This window comes from Dipodomys ordii, unplaced genomic scaffold (genome assembly GCF_000151885.1).
Source record: "Dipodomys ordii isolate 6190 unplaced genomic scaffold, Dord_2.0 Scaffold16, whole genome shotgun sequence".
NCBI classification, from domain to species: Eukaryota; Metazoa; Chordata; class Mammalia; order Rodentia; family Heteromyidae; genus Dipodomys; species Dipodomys ordii.
Window position 1 is genome coordinate 18,975,804 of NW_012267232.1, and position 19,931 is coordinate 18,995,734.

The following is a 19,931-nucleotide window of genomic DNA, read 5'->3' on the forward strand; positions in this document are numbered from 1 at the left end:
TATCACTGTGTAGCCGAGGCTGATCTCAGTGGTATTATTTTCTTCCTCAGTCTCCTGACTGCAAAGGCCAAAGGCTTGAGCCACCTAGAAATTAGTATTTTTTTTGGGGGGGGGGGTCTGGTAGTGGGGCCTGAACTCTGGGCCTGGGCGCTGTCCCTCAGCTCTTCAGCTCAAGGCTAGCACTCTACCACTTGAGCCACAGTGCCACCTCCGGCTTTTTTTCTTTTTGCAAGTGGTGCTAAGGAATCGAACCCAGGGCATCAGGCATGCACTCTACCACTGAGCCATCTTCCCAGCCCTAGAAATTAGTATTTTTATGGTTATGTCTTTATTCACATGTCATTTCTATCTAGTTGGCGAAAAGAAACGATATTTCTGTCTTAGATAATTTTCTTATAACTTCCAATTTAGTTACTAAGGTTTTCAGAGTTTTGCATATAAAACCAAGTAGAAATTTTTATTCTGTAATATGTTCTATAACTGGTTTCTCAGAGACCCCCCCAAGATCAGTAATTTTCATATTGTTATTGTAGAAGATAAAAATCTTTACACACTAGACCTAACTACTGAGGAGGCTGATATCTAAGGGTTACCATTCAAAGCCAGTATAGTCAGGAAAGTCAAAGAACTATAACTCAAGTGGTAGAGCACTAGCCTTGCACAAAACAGGTAAGGGACAGCACTGAGTTCAAGCTCCCAATTTTGGCACATAAACACACTAAAAAATACATAAAATAATTTTGTAAAATGCTGGATCACATTGTATATTTTTTAAAGCTGTTAATACAGATTACTTCTGACAATTTCTTAGTTAAGACTAATGAGTGATGTCCTTAAGTTAATTCCATGCCTATTTAAATGGGATTTGTTTTTGTCAATATAATTTTTATAGATGGGTACTCTAAATAGTTCTCCACTATCTTGAAGACTATATTAGATTATAATGTAGTTGATTTCAAAATCCAAATTAGACTTTCTGTGGTAGAGCTTTGAAACATACTCCTATGTAATGAATCAGAAACGTACTTAGAGGAAAATTTCCATGCTTCATTCATTTAAGAAGAAGAGAAGTTGTACCATTTCCCCAGCTAAAAGGAAATAACAGATGAATAAAATTAATAGAAAATAAAAGTACATTAAGTGAGAATAGCAAAGCCAAAAAAGTTTTTTAAAACATGACATGTACTCAAGAAACTTGATGGTTGGTTTTCTTTTTAGAGAGAGGTTAACAATAAGTTAGCACTTAAAAATAGAGCAACATATCTGTAAATAAAGTAGAAATTAGAAGAGGACAACATATACAAATTTCTAGCAATAATTTTTAAATGTAGGCAAAAATGAACAGAATCATATAAAAATTATCAAAATATGTTCATTACACTAAAAAATATAAATGGAGGGGCTGGGAATGTGGCTTAGTAGTAGAGTGCTTGCCTAGCATGCATGAAGTCCTGGTTTCAATTCCTTAGTACCACAAGCAGAAAAAGCTGAAAGTGGCCCTGTGGCTTAAAGTGGTAGAGTGCTAGCCTTGAGCAAAAGAAGCTCAGGGATAGTACTCAGGCCCTGATTTTAAGCCCCAGGTTTTTAGTGGTTAATTATCTTTTCTGCCTGAGATAGCCTGAATCATGTTCTTCAGATGTCAGTCTCCTTGGTAGCTAGGATTACAGACATGAGCCACTTACACCTGCTTGGTTTTGGTTTGTTTGCTTTGACTTTGTTTTATTGAGATAGAATTAGGTGTTCTTGGAACTCCTCATGTAAGTAATCCAGGCCAGTCTTGAACTGGTGATCCTCTTGCCTGTCATATTCATAAGTGCAATGATTGCAGACCTGTTTTACCACATTTAGCTTTCATAAATAAGTTTTATTAATCACAGCTATACTTGCTTTACATATTATCTGTTGTTTTTGTGCCACAATGACAGAATTGAGAAGTGACAAACTAAATGACCTGCAAAGCCTTTGATATTTACTAGTTAGTACTTAGCAGAAATGTTTGCTAATTCCTGTCTAAAAAAGACTAAGATAGCTGTTAAAGAATAACTTAATTCTTCCCACTGTACTGTCCAATATAGAAATTACAGATTTTGTCTGTTTCATTAGATTTTTGTGCATCTTTTTTTAATCAACATAGTGTATTGGTATGCTTAAGTTGCCATAATGAAATACCACTGAAATAATGAAATACACTCCTTGGGTAGTATAAACAATAGAAATTTGTTGTGTCTAGCAAAGTCTCTTCCTTGGCCTGCAGATAATACTTTCTCACTGTCTTCAAAAAGCTTTTTCTCTGAGCATGCTACAGATCAAGACATCTAGTGTATGAACCAGTCCTCTTGAATTAAGACTCTTATAATCTCATTTAATTACCTTCTTCAAGGTACCACCTCCAAATACAGTCACTGGGGATTAGAGCCACAGTCTGAATTTAGAGTGTTGAGAAATACAATTCAATCCATAATACATAACTGGAACCTTTGTATTTCTTTTTTTTTCTAGTGATTCGTGTCTGTAATCCTAGTTATTGGGTGCTGAGATCTGAGGACCATGGTTTAAAGCCAGCCTGAATAGGAAAGTCCTTTAATCTTACCTAAATAACCACTAAAAAACCAGCAGTGGAGCTGTGACTCGAGTGGTAGTACACTTGCCTTAGCCAAAAAGCTCAGTGACAGTGCCAGGCCCTGAGTTCAGGACTAGCACCAAAAAGTAAATAAATAGAATGGTTAATAATGCATGTTCTTTCAATACAGGAAAAAGGGGACAAAATGAGTTTAAAGAATGTACAAGGCAAGAAGAGATCAACTGTGTGATAGATGGACCTTTTACTGCTGATGAAGAAGAAGCTTTCAAACAAGAGCACCAACGAAAAGAGAAAGAGCTCTTAGAAAAAATCCAAAGTGCCATAGCATGTACCAATATCTTTCCCTTGGGGCGTGACCGAATGTACAGACGATACTGGATTTTCCCTTCTATTCCTGGTTTGTTTATTGAAGAAGATTATTCTGGTCTCACTGAAGACATGCTCTTGCCTAGACCTTCATCATTTCAGAATAATACACAGTCTCAAGATCCTCAGGTATCTACTAAAACTGAAGAGTCTGTGATGTCTGAAGCTACCTCCAACATTGACCATGGTCCATGTGATGATTCTGTGCAGCTGCCAAAACCAGTGCATAAGCCAAATCGGTGGTGCTTTTATAGTTCTTGCGATCAGCTGGACCAGCTTATTGAAGCTCTAAATTCTAGAGGATATAGAGAAAGTGCCTTAAAAGAAACCTTATTGCAAGAGAAAAGCAGAATATGCGCACAGCTAGCTGGTTTTTCTGAAGAGAAATTTCATTTTTCAGGTAAATGTCCAATTACAGCTGTTATTTTTTCTCCCTATAATTTCTAGACATTCAAGATTAAACATTTTCAAGCTGTTGAAAATATATTTAAGAGCTGGGCACTGGTAGCTCATGCCTTTAATCCTAGCTACTCATGAGGCTATGATCTGAGGATTGTGGTTCAAAGCCAGTCTGGAAAGGGAAATCCATGAGACTCTTTATTCCAACTAACCACCAAAAATCAAAAGTAGAGCTGTGGCTCAAGTGACAGAGCACTAGCCTTGAGTAAAAAAAGCTCAGGAACAGTACTCAACCCCTGAGTTCAAACCCCAGCCTCAGCAGGGAAAAAAAGGAAATAAATAAACATACACATACAAACACAACACATGTGTGCACGGGCACACACACACATATGCATATACATCACACACATATATATATCAACTTTTATTTTGACAATTCAATTTGAAGTTAAAGTTTAGGAATGTATTTCTCTTTAGAAACAAGCTTATCTAAATTCCACCATAATGTCTGGGTTATGAGGAATCATCTATAGTATGAGGAAATAGTGTTCTTCTTTAACTTCTTATTCCTTGGTCAATAAACTTCAAATGCATGTGGTAGTCAGTTTTTCATTATTTTGACAGAATACTTGAGGTTTCAGTCTATCATGGTGCAGAGGTCATGGTAGATAGAGTCAGGGTAGTTTAGGATAGTGCCACCTACATTCAGATGGGTCTTTCTCCCTCAGTTACTTTCCCATTATGTCAGTCATCTCTGGAAATTCCCTCCAAGATACACTCAGAAGTCTACTTTCCTAGGTGCCTGTGGCTCATGCTTGTAATCCTAGCTGCTCAGAAGACTGAGATACGAGGATTGACATTTGAAGCCAGCCCAGGAAATCCATGAGATGAGAGGCCCTAAGAGGCCATAAGTAAAGCTGTGGCTCAAGTGGTAGAATAGTATACTTGAGAAAAACTACTCAGGGACATTGCTGAGCCACTGAGTTCAAAACCCAGATCTGGCACCAAAAAAAGTGCTTTTTCAAATTCATAGGTGTGTCTCAATCCAGTTAAGATAGCAACCAAAATTAACCCATCACAATACCCACTATTGTAAGGCTCTTTGTATATAATATATTAATCTTAGCTATGCAGGAGTCTGGGATCTGAGAATCATGGTTTGAAACCAGCCCAAGCAGTTCATGAGACTATCTCCAGTTAACCATCAAAAAGCAGGAAGTGGGTCTGGAAAGGTGGTTCAGTGGTACAGTGCTTGCCTTGCATGCATAAGGCCCTGGGTTCGATTCCTCATCACCACATAAGCAGAAAAAGCCAGAAGTGGTGCTGTGGCTCAAGTGGTAGAGCGCTAGCCTTGAGCTGAAGACCTGAGGGACAGTGCCCAGGCCCAGAGTTCAGGCCCCACGACGGGAGAAAAAAAAAAAAAGCAGGAAGTGGAGCTGTGGCTGAAGTGGTAGAATACTAGAGCAAAAGAGCTCAAGGTCAAGGCTCAGGCCCTGAGTTCAAGCCCAAGGACCAGCATACACACACAAAAAAACCCAGAAAGGATACCTTAGCTACTTTTGTCCTCAGGATTAGACATGGATATTATGTTCTTTAGCTTAATCATATACTAACCCATTTAAAGTATACAATTCAATGACTTTTAGAATATTCATAAATATGTGCTCCACAATCAATTTCAGGATATTTTCATCACTGCAGAAAAAGAATTTTTGTTTCTTTTAGCTACTACGCTCTTATATGTGTATCCCGTTTCTCACTAGCTCCAGACTGCCACAGATCTTTCTGTCTCTATAAAATTCTCTGTTCTTGACATTTTTTTATGAGTTAAATAAATAGATGATCTTTTGTGATTTACATTTGTGTGTCAATGTGTATGTGCGCATGTTCCTGGAATTGAACTGAGGGCTTTTAACTTATTAGATGTTCTACACTTGATTTACCCCCTCAGCGTTTTTTACTTCAAATATTTTTCAGATGGTGTCTCACACTTCTTACCTAAACTAGCCTTACACCACATCCTCCTAAATATTCTTTCCATAAGTCTGGTATTACAAACCTTGAATTACCATGCCTGGCTTGTTCAAGATACTGTCTACCTAATTTTTGCCCAGACCAAACTGCTATCCTTCTATTTCAACCTTCAAAGTAGCTAGGATTATAGGCCTGAGCCATCTTGCCAAGCCCTGTAGTTGGTATCTTAACAAAAACAAGATTCCTCCATGGTGTATCAGAACTCCATTCCTTTTTATAGCCAAATATTTCATTGCATGAATACAATACACTTTACCCATTTACTAGTTGGTTGACATTTCCTTTGTTTCCACCTTTTAGCAGTTATGAAAAGGGCTGCTTGTAAGTATCCAAATATAAGGTTTTCATTTGTCTTGAGTAAATATCTTAGGATTATGTGATAAGACTGCTTAATCTTCTGAAGATCTGCTAAATTGTTTCCCAAAGCAGCTACTCTACTTTGTTTTCCCACCCACAGTTTGTTCTCACCCACAGCACATGAGGATTCCAAATCTCCATTTCCTTGCCAAGACTTAGTTATCTGACTTTTATTATAGCTGTCCCAAGGGTATGTAAAAAGAGAGTATGAAATCCTCATCATGGGGTTTTTTCCTATCTTTTCTTAATAACTTATCATGGTGAGCATTTTTTCCTTGTGACTATTGGCTATTTGAATATACTCCTACTGGAATACCTATTAAGATACTTTGCCCATTTTTCAATTGGGTTGTTTATCTTTCTATAGAATTATGTGACTTTTTTATATATTCTGGATATGAGGACCCCATCACATATGATGAGCAAATACTCATTTGTTATTGGAGGCACTAGAGAATTTACAAAGTACTTTTATCCGCATCTCAAAATTGTAACAGTCACATGAAGTAACTGTTTTTTTTTTTAATGAGAAAATCACCACAGAGGTATTTGCTTATTTCAGACAAACCTCAGATGGATAGCAAACCTGCATATACTCGGGGAAGATCTTCCAGTGTACATGACCCACCTCAGATGTCTGCAGAAAGGCAACTAGAACTGAGACTTAGAGATTTTCTTTTGGATATTGAAGACAGAATCTATCAAGGAACATTAGGAGCAATCAAGGTTTGTACCTATTTACAATTTTAGTTTAATTTGCTTCATTCATATTTTGGTCATATTTGCTAATTATTTGATAAATGCAAAACCTGAGTTTTGAGTAACATCAGTGAATGATTTTTTTATGAAAAGTATGTTTATTCTTTTATATCAAAATATTTGCATAGGGGTGTAATCTTAAATATATGATTAACTGCTTAAACACAATTTTAAAGACTATAATTGACCTTAATGTTAATTTTTGTGTTTTAGAAATAGGTTTTATGAAGCTAGGTGCTGCTGGCTCACACCTTTAATCCTCTGCTTAAAAGGCTGATCTGAGGATCACAATTTAAAGCCAGACCAGACAGGAAAGTCCATGAAATTCTTACCTCCAGTTAAGCACAAAAAAAAATAAAAATTAAAAAATCCAAAAGTGGAGCTGTCGTGCAAGTGGTAAAGTGTTAGTGTTAAGCAAAATAAAATAATTTTTTAACACATAGAGACAGCACTCTAAGTTAATAAAATGGGGGCTTATGAGGTTTTAATCAGATTTTGGAATTTTTTTTACCTTATTATAAAGGCGATGTACAGAAGGGTTACAGTTACATAAGTCAGGTGGATATTGAAATATTTAAAGATATCATCTTCCTTGATCAGTTTGCTTATTGGTTCTTTGTTACTTTTTTGAAATCTGTAAGCAATTCATACTTGATAAACATGTTCTTTTTTCTTTTTTTCTTTTTTTGTGCTAGTCTAGGGCTTGAACTCAAGACCTGGGTGCTGTCCCCTGAGCTTTTGTGCTCAAGACTAGTGCTCTACCTCTTTGAACCACAGTACTATTTCCTACTTTTTGGTAGTTAATTGGAGATAAGAGTCTCGTGGCTACTCACCAGACACTATGTTGGAACTGTAGAACTTGATGGAGAGTCGAGTCAAAAGAAATGCACTCATTACCTTACTTTTTTGTAACAGTAACCCTTTGTACATCACCTTTAAAATTTAAAATAAAGTCTCATGGACTGCTCCAGGCTGACTTTGAATCTTGATTCTCAGATCTTAGCTTCCTGAGCAGCTAGGATTACAGGCATGAGCCACCAATGCCCAGCTGTTGTTTATTTTTTGTGTGTGCTGGTATTAGGACTTGAACTCAGAGTCTCATGTCCTTGCTTGGGTTTTTCAATCAAGGCTGGCACTCTACCATTTGAGCCACAACTCCATGTCCTGTTTTTTGGTGGCTAATTGGAGATAAAAGTATTATGGACTTTGCTGTCGGGGCTGGCTTTGTACCAGATCTCAGCCTCATGAGTAGCTGGGATAACAAGCATGAGCCCCCAGTTCCCAGAAAAAGATGTGTTCTTTTACATTGCCCAGGCTGGCCTGGGACTTGAAGTCCTCCTGCCTCACTCAGTCTCCTTCCACATGCTGGGATTATAGATTTACACCACCATCCCTACTGAGAATAATTTATTATACCTTTGCCATTGTCACTCTTGCTACTAGCAAGTAGCCAGTCATAAAACCATTCATAATTGTTAAATAGACATTAAGATATTAATGAATTTCTATCTTAGCCACTTTATAACCTTATTTTTAGATCCCTTTTTGATTTATGATCTGTTAAAGAATGTCCATGAATTAATCTTACATGTAGACTATCATATCTTTTAGAAACAACATCCCAGTTGTTGGGGGTGTTTTTGTTTGGGTTTTTTTTTTTTCATTTGTGGGGCTTGAACTCTGGGCCTGGGTACTGCCCCTCTGTTCTTCAGCTCAAGGCTAGTGCTCTACCACTTGAGCCACAACTCCACTTTCAGTTTTCTGGTGGTTAATTGGAGATAAGGGTCTCACAAATGTTGCTGCCCAGGCTGGCTTTGAACCATGATCCTCAGATTTCAGCCTCCTGAGTAGCTAGGAATATAGGTTTGACCCACCAGCACCCAGCAATATCCCAGTTTTGAGGTCAGTAAATTTGGATTTTATTCCAGGTTGCAGATCGTCACATCTGGAGATCAGCCTTAGAAAGTGGTCGGTATGAGTTACTAAGTGAGGAGAACAAGGAGAATGGAATCATGAAAACTGTGAATGGAGATGAAGATGAGATGGAAGTTGATGATCAAGCAAAGGCCATAGTTAAAGACAGGTACACAAAGGATTTTATAAAGCAGCCTTCAACATTTCCTTACCAGTTTAAGTTCAACCTCCAGTACTAACTCACAAAATAATAGCGAACAAGAAATACCTTTACTTTTTCCAAGTTATTTTGGATGCTATCTAATCTTTTTTTTTTTTTTTGGTCATTGGGCTTAAACTCGGCCTGGGCACTGTCCCTCAGCTCTTCAGCTCAAGGCTAGCGCTCTACCACTTGAGCCATAGCACCACTTCCAGCTTTTTCTGCTTAGGTTGCCCTGAGGAATTGAACCCAAGGTCTCATGCATAAGAGACAAGCACTCTACCACTGAGCCACCTTCCCAGCCCTGCTATCTAGTCTTAAGCCACTTATCATCTAGTTTTTGTTTTAAACTGACAGAGGTGGGTTGAGTATGTAGCTCACTGAAATAGCACTGCAGTAGCATACATGAGGCTGTAGGTTTGATCCCCAACACCACAGAAACAATTATGCAAATCTTAATTTCCAATCATTGAAATAATCATTTTCTAAACCTCAGGATTTCTACTACTTCATTTTGTGTTAATGCAATCCAAAGAAAACTCATTAAAGTAGATACATTTTTTTAAGTGAGGTAGGTGGCCCACAACTGTAAATCTAGCTTATTCAGAAGGAGGCTGAGATCTGAAGATCAAGGTCCAAAACTAGCCCAAGCAGACAAATCCAAGAGACTCTTTAATCAGCTACCAAAAATCCAGAAGCAGAGTTGTGGTTCAAGTGGTAGAATGCCAACCTTGAACAAAGAAACTAAGGAATAGTGCAAGCCCTAGTTCAAGCCTCAGTACTGAAACACATACACACACACATATAATAAAAGACTTTTTTCTTTTTCTTTTTTTTTTTTTTTTTTTGGGGGGGGGGCTGCAGTTGTGAGGCCTGAACTCTGGGCCTGGGCACTGTCCCTCAGCTCTTCAGCTCAAGGCTAGCTCTCTACCACTTGAGCCACAGCACCACTTCCGGCTTTTTTCTTTTTGCTTATGTGGTGCTGAGGAATCGAACCCAGGGCCTCTGGCATGCAAGGCAAGCGCTTTACCACTGAGCCACCTTCCCAGCCCCTAAAATACTTTTTTCAAGCTTATCTTCCCTTGTCTAGTCTTAAGCCACTTATCATCTAGATGGGAGTGATGGAGAATTAAGCAGGGTTAGAATTCTAGAAGAACGTTTGGTGAAGGGGAGTGGGGAGTGGAAAGCGGGAGAAAATGAGGGAGGGGATAACTGTTCAAAAAGAAATGTACTCATCACCTTGCATATGTAACTATAAGCCCCCTATTTATCACATTTACAGTAAATAATTTTAAAAAAAGAATTCTGGAAGAAGGTAGATGTGGGTGCACAGGGCTACTTAAGTCTACTTGTCTTGGGGTAGCCTAGAGGAAAGTGAAAGTGTTATCAACGGAGTTTGCTGGCTGCACAGTCGAACCCTGAACGTGGCAGAAATGAAAACCACAAAAAAGGTCATGTGTTCAAAGGCTTTGGGTTGATGGGTTTGCAGTTTTAAGTCACTTTAGCTACACTGTGGATATTTAATGCAAAGGGAACAAAATTAAAGGCTAATGAACTAGTTAAGAGGTAAATATGTATTTCTTACCTGTAGCTAAGTAAGAGAAGTAAACTGCATGATGCTGAAGATTCATCACCTCTGCTTCTGTAAACCTTCCCAGCTCTTTCCCTTTTGTACCTTCTCTCCTTGAGACAATTTCCCATCAGCTTATAATAGCTCCCCTTGGTTTGAGGAAACTTTTTCTAAGGCAGATGTAAATAAGCTTTTGGAGGAATGATAGGCACAAGTTTTACATGACAGTAGTGTTTTCCAGTACTGTTAAGTCCTTCTGTTTTGATTATAGACTTTTGGGGATAAAAACAGAAACTCCAAGTACTGCCTCAACTAATGCAAGTACACCACAGTCAGTGAGTAATGTGGTTCATTATCTGGCAATGGCCCTGTTTCAAATAGAACAGGGCATTGAGCGGCGTTTTCTTAAAGCTCCACTTGGTAAGTGTCTTTTTATTTTAATGTTACATTTCAAATTATTTTGAAATTGCCTTTTAGAAGAACTTTATTAATTGCCATAACAAAATTGATAGACTAATGGGAAGAAATTGTTTTCATTTTAAAAGATGAATCCTTTCAGGTAAAATTTATCATTTAAATAATGCATATTCATATTAGGATTTTTTTTTTTTTTTTTTTTTGGTCCTGGGGCCTGAACTCTGGACTTGGGGGCTGTCTCTGAGCTCTTAGCTCAAGGCTAGCGCCCTACCACTTGAACCACAATGCCACTTCCCGTTTTTTCTGCTCATGTGGTGCTGAGGGATCGAATCCAGGGCCTCATACATGCAAGGCAAGCACTCTAGGAAATGTTTTTAAATTATTTCTTTCAATTGCATCCTTTATAAAGACTTCATCTAAAGAAAGATTACCCATCTGCAACTGGCAAACCTCAAATAATCAAAATTATGCATGAGTATTTATTCTTGGTGACATAAATCTTTCACCATTTGAGGTATAATTTTTAAAATATGAGCTATTGACTGAAGCACTATAATTTATGGTTACAATTTATGCTCTACAATTTATGGTTAAAATGATAGAAACAGTACTGTCTATATCATCTTTTGGCAGTTTCTGAAATCAGTAGGCACATTTTTGGTAGTAGTGGAGTTTGAATTTAGGGCCTCTAGCTTGCTAAGCAGGTATTGTACCAATTTGAGCTATACACCTTTTGCTTTGGTTATTTTTGAGATAGTCTCACTGTTTGCCTGGGCTAGCCTGAGCTATGGTTTTCCTATTTACACTTCCCACCATAGCTGGTATGACAGACACACACCACCATAAACTCCTCTTTTTCTGTTGAGATAAGGGTCTCACAACCTGGGATCCTCCCAACCACAGTCTTCAGGAGCTGGGATTACAACTGTAAGTCACAAAAAGCCACCATGCTGAGCATTTAATTAAAATTTTTTATTTTCATTTATTTATTTATTTTGTCGATTGTGGGGCTTGAACTTTGGGCCTGGGTGCTGTCCCTCAGCTCTTCAGCTCAAGGCTAGCACTCTACCACTTGAGCCACAGCGCCACTTCCGGCTTTTTTTTTTTTTTTGCTTATGTGGTGCTGAGGAATGGAACCTAGGGCCTCATGCATGCACTCTACGCTCTACTACTGAGCCACCTTCCCAGCCAGTAAACAAATTCTTAAAAGACCAGTCTGGGAATCTAATCTTTGGGGGTTTAAAATTCAAAAATTATGTCATAATTGCCTTTACTTCTTTCCATGTTGTCTTTTTAAGATATTATATTTACAATTCATCATACTAAAAAATATTATGCGTTTATAATGGGATTCTAAAAGAAAAATTTTTTTCATTCTTACATACTTAAAAATTATTTTTAAGTAATTTTACAAAGGAGGTGTCATATAACAAAAGTTTATGACTGTAAAGCAAGAAATAATTTTTAAAACAATTTCTTTTTGGTCTCATTGAAAGTACTTGAATAAAGTTCTTGAACAATTGAAGTAGTGTGAAAAAACTTATTTTAATAGATATCAGAACAATTTTAGAATTTGAATATATGTAAAATGTCTTTTCTTTTTTTCTCCCAGCCCTAGGGCCTGAACTCTGGGCCTGGGTGCTGTCCCTGAGCTTTTGTGTTCAAGGCTAGCATTCTACCATTGGAGCCATAGCTCCACTTCCAGCTTTTTTGGGTAGTTTTAGTGAAGATAAGGTTGGCTTTGAACTATAATCCTCAGATCTCAGCTTCCTAAGTAGCTAGGATTACAGACATACTCCATGGGTGCCCTCCCAAATTGTCTTTTTTAATTGAAGAGTTTGTGCCTTCTCATTCTAAACCTATTCATTTTTTGAAAAATTGATCATTTCATGTATGAACTGGAATAATGAAGCTAGTTGAGATTGATTGGGGAATGGGAATTAGGAAGGTTCAGAAGAGGTAAATCTCATCAAGGCATGTGGTATGTGTGTATGGTCATGTCAGAATGAAACATCCTTGTACAACTAAGTGAGTGTAATAAAAATAATTTATAATTCCACCATGAGCCTAAATAACTCACATATTACATTGAATGAAGCAGGTGTAAGAATGCACCATGTATGAACACAGCTCATAAAACTATAAGGGTTAATATTTGCTATATCACTCCAGTCTTCAGTGAGTCTACCAACCCTGAGATAAATACTGCTCCACATATTACTATTAAGGAACCTGAGCTCAAGTTCATGTAAGCACCAGTACTCACCACAAAGCATACTGTAAGCCTGTATTTCCTTAATCATAATGCTACTGCTTGAGAGGCATCATAGTAGGAGTATGACATTACAGAACCAAATTATATATGGAGTCTTACACACATTGCTGAATTTGGACATATGGTACATCCTTCATAATTAAGACAGATGTTTTGTTTGGATGCCAGTGGCTTACTCTTGTAACCCTGGCTACTCAGGAAGCTGCGATCTGAGGATTCTGGTTTAAATCAGACTGGAAAGACAGATCTGAGAGACTCCAATTAGCCAGCAAAATCCAGAAGTGGAGGTGTTGTTTCAAATGGTAGAATATTAGCCTTGAGACAAAAGCTTAACAAAAGAGCAAGACTTCCCCCCCCACCCTACTCCCCCCCCACACACACACACAGAAAAGGATGTTTTGGGACTAGGCATGGTGGCAATTCAGAACTACTCAGGAGGAGCAGCCCAAGAGAATCAAAGTCAAGTCTAGCCTCAGTAATCCTCCCAATCTCAACCAACAAGCCAGATGTGGTTGGTACACACCTATGGTCCCAACTACATGAGAAGCTGTAGGTAAAAGAATCATGATCTGTGAGGCCCACCCTGGGCAAAAACTTGAGGCTCTACCTGAAAAAGAATAAAAAGGAGCTGGAAGTATGGTTCAAGTAGTAGAATGCCTGCCTAGCAAGCAGGATGCTGATTTCAAACAGAATTTTGGGAAAATTAACGTATTAGCAGTATTAAAGATTAAGATGGAAATGACATGAAGGTGTAAAATGATGGAATAAGTATATTGACTGCATGTTGCCAAATCATTTCATTTTTTTAGCCCAGAAGACAGGGATGGTGAGGTTAATGACAGAAGGTTTAAATGCTTCTGTGTAAATATTGGTGTTCAAAATTCTTTGTGAAGGTATTATTAGCATTCTTTTTTTTTTTGGGTCCGGTCGTGGGGCCTGAACTCTGGGCCTGGGCACTGTCCCTCAGCTCTTCAGCTCAAGGCTAGCGCTCTACCACTTGAGCCACAGCGCCACTTCCGGCTTTTTTCTGTTTGCTTATGTGGTGCTGAGGAATCGAACCCAGGGCCTCGAGCATGCAAGGCAAGCACTCTACCACTGAGCCACCTTCCCAGCAGCATTCTTTTTACTTAACTCAGTTTTAAAATATTTTCATAGAGCTTTTAAGACAGTATAGTTGGTACTTATACATACATGCATGATAAATTTAACCACTGTTACTGGGATAAAATTTACATATCATGAAATTCACTCTCATATATCCTTTGTTGGTACTGGCCTTTGCTTGCTAGGCAGGTTCACTTGAGCTGCTCATGCAGCCTTTTTTGTTTATTTTTTTGAGATAAAGTCTCATGTTTTTGCCCCAAGTCAGCTTGGACTATTATCCTCTATTTACACTTACCATAAAGATGGAATGGTAGGTGTGTACCACCATTCCAAGCTATTGATATGGAAGGCTCTCAAAACTTTGCTCAGGCTGGCCTCAAACAACCTTTCTCCTAATCTCCAGCTCCCAAGTATTCTGGATTGTATGAGCTGACAAATTCACCATTTTAAGTGGTTTCTCACAGTAATAAATATACTGATCCAATACCACATCTAGTTTAAGAATATCATCATAAGCCCAAAAGTTTAAACCTCATGTGTGATTTTTAGTAGCAATCTTTTCTCGGAAAATGAGGAAGGAACATGCTTGATTGATTGTAGTCATATTTATCCAGTTTTCTAAATTGGATCAAGATTCAATACAAAGACTAGATTGGGAACACGTTGTCTTCTTAACTATTGGAATCCATCCTCAAGCATTTGACTTACAGGTTTTCTGTCATGAATAACATGTGGCACAGCAGGTATTTTAAGTGAGATTTTTTGTTTTCAGTGTCATGCCTGGTGTTTTTGTTAACCAGTGGAAAAGAGATGTAAAATCTAGCCCATTTAACCTGCTGAGAACATAGTTGTAGGTGATGCCTAGGTTTGTCTAGAAACTTCAATCACTTTTCCTCTTATTTTAGATGCCAGTGACAGTGGGCGCTCTTATAAAACAGTCTTGGACCGCTGGAGAGACTCTCTCCTTTCCTCTGCTAGTCTATCTCAAGTCTTCCTTCACTTGTCCACCTTGGATCGAAGTGTGATATGGTCTAAATCGATACTTAATGCTCGATGCAAGATCTGTCGGAAGAAGGGTGATGCTGAAAACATGGTTCTTTGTGATGGCTGTGACAGGGGTCATCACACCTACTGTGTCCGACCAAAGCTCAAGGTATTTCTTTGTTTTTCTACTTCTCAGATGTGAATTGATATATTGAGATTCTGATCAGTAGACGGGTAGTGATCATTTATGTGTCTTTCTTATTCAGGCTGTGCCTGAAGGAGATTGGTTTTGTCCAGAATGTCGACCAAAGCAGCGTTCTAGAAGACTCTCCTCTAGACAGAGACCATCCTTGGAAAGTGATGAAGATGTGGAAGAGAGTGTGGAAGGTGAGGATGATGAAGATGAGGAAGAAGAGGAGGATCAAAGTGAAGAGGAAGAATATGAGGTAGAGCAAGATGAAGATGACTCCCAGGAAGAAGAAGAGCTCAGGTAAGTCGTAACACAATTGAATGAGTCTAGCTGTCTTAATTATAGTCTCCTGACTACTGAGATATTTGTATGATAGTTGGAACCCATAACTTTTAAAACTAGTGTGTAATGTAGGAGTCTAAAATTATCCTTACTTTTTAGATATTATAATTATAAAACTATTCCTCGGGTAGTATTGTGCTCTTGCACATCACCCCTTAACAACTTCTCTGTTATTATGAGGGTTCTGCAACCTGGCACACCATCAGCAGACCTAATGAATAGGTTTGAAGTCTAGATTCCTGCTGTGGTAGTACTGAGTCAATCTCAGTCCCCAGCTTAGTTAGGAATACACACTCACACAAAAAAAAGTAAATATTTAAAGGGGGGGCACTATATTACATGTTAGTGTTTTCTTTTGTTTGTTGTTTTTGGTGTTAGTACTGGGACTTGAACTCAAGTTCTCATCCTCTTGTTTATCTTCTTAACTCACAGCGGCACTCTACCACTTGAGCCATGCTTCCAGTTCTGATTTTTGCTGGTTAATTGGAGTTAGGGTCTCTTGGATTTGTCTGCCCAGGCTTGCTTCAAACCTTGATTCTCAGATCTCAGCCTCCTGAATAGCTAGATTACAAGCGTGAGCCACTAGCACTTGGGTACATATTAGTTTTTGGGGGCAAAGTTGCTTCAAATATTAGAACAGGGTGTTCAGTCTGCAGTAATGGAGACTGGAAAGAAAAATGAGGGTAGAATTTGGAAAAAATTTTAGAAACATTCTCAATTAACTGGAAGTCTGTATATGAGAGCTGAGGTTGGGGGTTTAAAGAGGAGATTTACAAGTTGGTTTCATCCTTTTAATTAAAGGCAGCTGAAAAATTAAAGTAAAAGCTCTTGGTTTGGGGCTGGGAAGGTGGCTCAGTCGTAGAGCGCTTGCCTTGCATGCATGAGGCCCTGGGTTCGATTCCCCAGCACCACATAAGCAAAAAGAAAAAAAAGCTGGGGGGGCTGGGAAGATGGCTCAGTGGTAGAGCGAGCACTTGCCTTACATGCAGGAGACCCTGGGTTCGATTCCTCAGGACCACATAAGCAAAATGAAAAAAGCTGAAAGTGGCGCTGTGGCTCAAGTGGTAGAGCTCTAGCCTTCAGCTGAAGAGCTGAAGGACAGTGCCCAGGCCCAGAGTTCAGGCCCCACAACCGGACCCAAAAAGAAAAAAAAGCTGGAAGTGGTGCTGTGGCTCAAGTGGTAGAGCTCTACCCTTGAGCTGAAGAGCTGCCCCACGACTGGACCCCCTCAACAAAACCAAAAACAAAAACAAAAAAAAGCTCTTGGTTTGGTATTTAAGAACTACAGGTTCATGGCCCACTTCAGTATCAGCACTTGGCTGAAGCTGTAGGTTGCCTTTATATCAACAGTAATGGAAGTGATAAAGTTGTAGATGGGTATGGTTGTGTTAGCCCTGTGATCCCAGGTACTTCAGAGGCAGTCAAGAGAATCTTTACTTCAAGGCCTTCCTGTTTAAGCAAAAGGCCAGCTAGGCACTGGTGGCTCATGCCTATAATCCTAGCTACCCAGGAAGCTGAGATCTGAGGATGGAGGTTGGAAGTCAGCCCAGACAGAAAAGCCTGAAAGACTGTACAATTAACTAGCAAAAAGCTAGGCTGGTAGTATGGCTCAAATGATAGAGCCAGCCAAGCAAGTGTGAGACCCTGAGAGTTCAAACCCCAGTAATGCTTTAAGGGCAGGGGAAGAACTACAATGAGACTTTGGTTCAATCTCTAAGAAAAAGAAACACATGACAGACTCTGTAGCATAGTGAGACAAAATACAAATTTAGTTCTTCACTCAAGTCTTCCAAGATTTCGCTAGGTCTGTTTATTGGTTCCGCTTAGGATTGTACTAGTATAAGATAATTTAGCATAAGTAACTTAGGAATTGTTTTTTATGATGATGAATGTAGAATTACCAAGAAAATACTGCATAATGTCCTTACATTTCAAAGAAATACTTTGAAGCATATTTTAGATCTCCCTGAAAACTATTATTGGCTTCTAAACTTAAAACATTGAGTATAAATCTGCTACACAGGAAAGTAATTTATGTAGAATTCACTGGCTAAATAAAAGAAATCATGTGTTCATCATTACTCTGTACAATAACCGTGTTTTCCAACAATATTTGTAGCCCACCAAAACGAGGAAGACCACAACTTAGATTGCCAATTAAAACAAGAACAAGACTTAGCTCTTCTTTCCCAAGCCGTGGCCTACGACAAGAACCTGGAAGATACCCTTCAAGGAGTCAGCAGAGTACCCCCAAAACAACTATTTATTCTAAAACTACTGGTAGAAACTTGAGAAAGATCAAGTCTGCGCCTCCTACGGAAACTAAGTCTTTAAGAATTACCAGTCGTTCTACCCGCCACAGCCATGGCACACTGCAAGCAAATGTGTTTGTGGAACTACTTAGTCCTCGCCGAAAAAGCAGAGTGAGGAAAAGTGCTGATAATACACCAGAAAACAGTCCCAGCTTCTCTGACTTCAGAGTTATCACCACAAAGTCAGGTGATCACTCCAGACTTTCTCTCCAAGATGGTGAATCCAAGAGAAGAGGCAAGAAAAGACAATCTACAGGTATACAGTCTAAATTCTTTCTTACCTTAAAAAATTGAATAGTTTGGAAGCATTGTATATTTTGAAGTGTCCCCTATAACACCACATTTCATTGTTTCCCACTTTTCCTCCCCCAGAATGCATACAATCTACATTATATTATTTGATAAGATTCCCTTCTGAAATACTAGATTTGGGGTGAGGGGGGTAGTGTTGAGGGAAGTAACATTTTAAGAGAGCAAACAAGTTTTTGTTTTTTGCTGGTCCTGGGGCTTTTTGTAGGGCCTGGGCACTGTCCCTGAGTTGCTTTTGTTCAAGGCTGGCACTCTTACCACTTGAGTCACCATGCCACTTCTAACTTTTTTGAGTAGTTTATTGGAGATAAAAGCCTCATGAACTTTCCTGCTCCAGCTGACTTCAAACCACAGTCCTTACATCTCAGCCTCCTAAGTAGCTACAATTATAGCCACCAGCACCTGGCACATAAGTTTTTTTGTTATGTTTTCTTGTTGTTTTGGGGTTCTTTGGGTTCTTTTTGCCAGTCGTGGGGCCTGAACTGTATGTAGGCCTGGATGCTGACTCTCAGCTCTTCAAGGCTAGTGCCCTACCACTTGAGCCACAGCGCCACTTCGGGCTTTTTCTGCTTATGTGGTGCTGAGGAATCGAACCCAGGGCCTTATGCATGCAAGGCAAGCACTCTAGGACTGAGCATCTTCCCAGCCCCTGGGTTTTTTGTTGTTGTTGTTGTTTTCAGTTGTGGGGTTTGAACTCGGCCTGGGCGCTGTCCCTCAGCTAAAGGTGAATGCTCTACCATGTGAGCCACAGCACCACTTCGTTTTCTCAGTGGTTTATTGGAGATAAGAGTCGCACAGAGTTTCCTGCCCAGGCTGCCTTTTGAACTGCAGTCCTCAGATCTCAGCCTCCTGAGTAGCTAGGTTTACAGGTGTGCACCACTGGCACCCAGCACAAACAAGTTTTTCAATTATGGTTTTGAGGGATTTTTGTTTGCTTGCTTTTGGGGAATACTGGGATTTGAACTTGAGTTTATAAGATAGGTACTCTATTACTTTACTCCTAGTCCTTTTTCTTTGATTATTTTTCAAGTAGTCATGCATTTTGCCCTTTGTTGCTTAGACCATAATTGTGTGATGCTCAATGTATAGACCTGCCCAGCTTTTATTGTTTATGAAGTCTTACTAACTTTTTGCCTAGGCTGGCCTCGAACTATTCTCTTCCAATTTTTACCCCTCATAAATAGCTAGGATTACAGACATCAGATGCCATGGCTGGCTTAATTATGAGTGTTATTATTTTTGGGTTTTCTATTTTCTATACTGGAGTTTTCTCTTTTGGGACCTCACACTTGCTTGTTCAACTGATGTTCTCGCAACTGGGCCTTTTCTGATTACATTCTGGCTAATTTAGATATGGAGTCTCACTCAGATCCTCTAAATCTCAGCCTCCTGAGTAGCTAGGATTACTGTCATGAGTCACCAGCATCTAGCAATTATTTTTACTTACAGTAATCTGTATCCACAAAAAAATTTTTTTTTGTTGTTTTTTTTGGGGGGGGTGTCAGTCGTGGGCCTTGAACTCTGGGCCTGAGGGCTGTCTCTCAGCTCTTCAGCTCAAGGTGAGTACTCTACCACTTGAGCCACAGCGCCACTTCCGGTTTTCTGGTGATTAACTGGAGATTAGAGTCTCTGGGACTTTCCTGCCTGGGCTGGGTTTGGACCACAATCCTCAGACCTTAGCCTCCTAAGTAGCTAGGATTACAGGTGTGAGCCACTGGTGCCTGGCTGTTTTGGTGCTGGAGCTCAAACCCTATTAGTCTCGTGTGTGTGTGTGTGTGTGTGTGTGTGTGTGTGTGTGTGTGTGTGTGTGTGTGTG

At 39.2% G+C, this 19,931-nt stretch overlaps 1 protein-coding gene across 1 annotated transcript in view; it reads left to right on the forward strand.

Annotated features, from left to right (window-relative positions):
• Baz1a (bromodomain adjacent to zinc finger domain, 1A) overlaps positions 1-19,931 on the forward strand; it is an 87,306-nt gene that overhangs the window by 58,838 nt on the left and 8,537 nt on the right. The window contains exons 15-21 of the mRNA XM_013012243.1: positions 2,751-3,347; positions 6,303-6,466; positions 8,428-8,582; positions 10,454-10,602; positions 14,884-15,131; positions 15,229-15,452; positions 17,614-18,062. Coding sequence (XP_012867697.1) covers positions 2,751-3,347; positions 6,303-6,466; positions 8,428-8,582; positions 10,454-10,602; positions 14,884-15,131; positions 15,229-15,452; positions 17,614-18,062 — 1,986 coding nt within the window. The remainder of the gene's footprint in view (positions 1-2,750; positions 3,348-6,302; positions 6,467-8,427; positions 8,583-10,453; positions 10,603-14,883; positions 15,132-15,228; positions 15,453-17,613; positions 18,063-19,931) is intronic.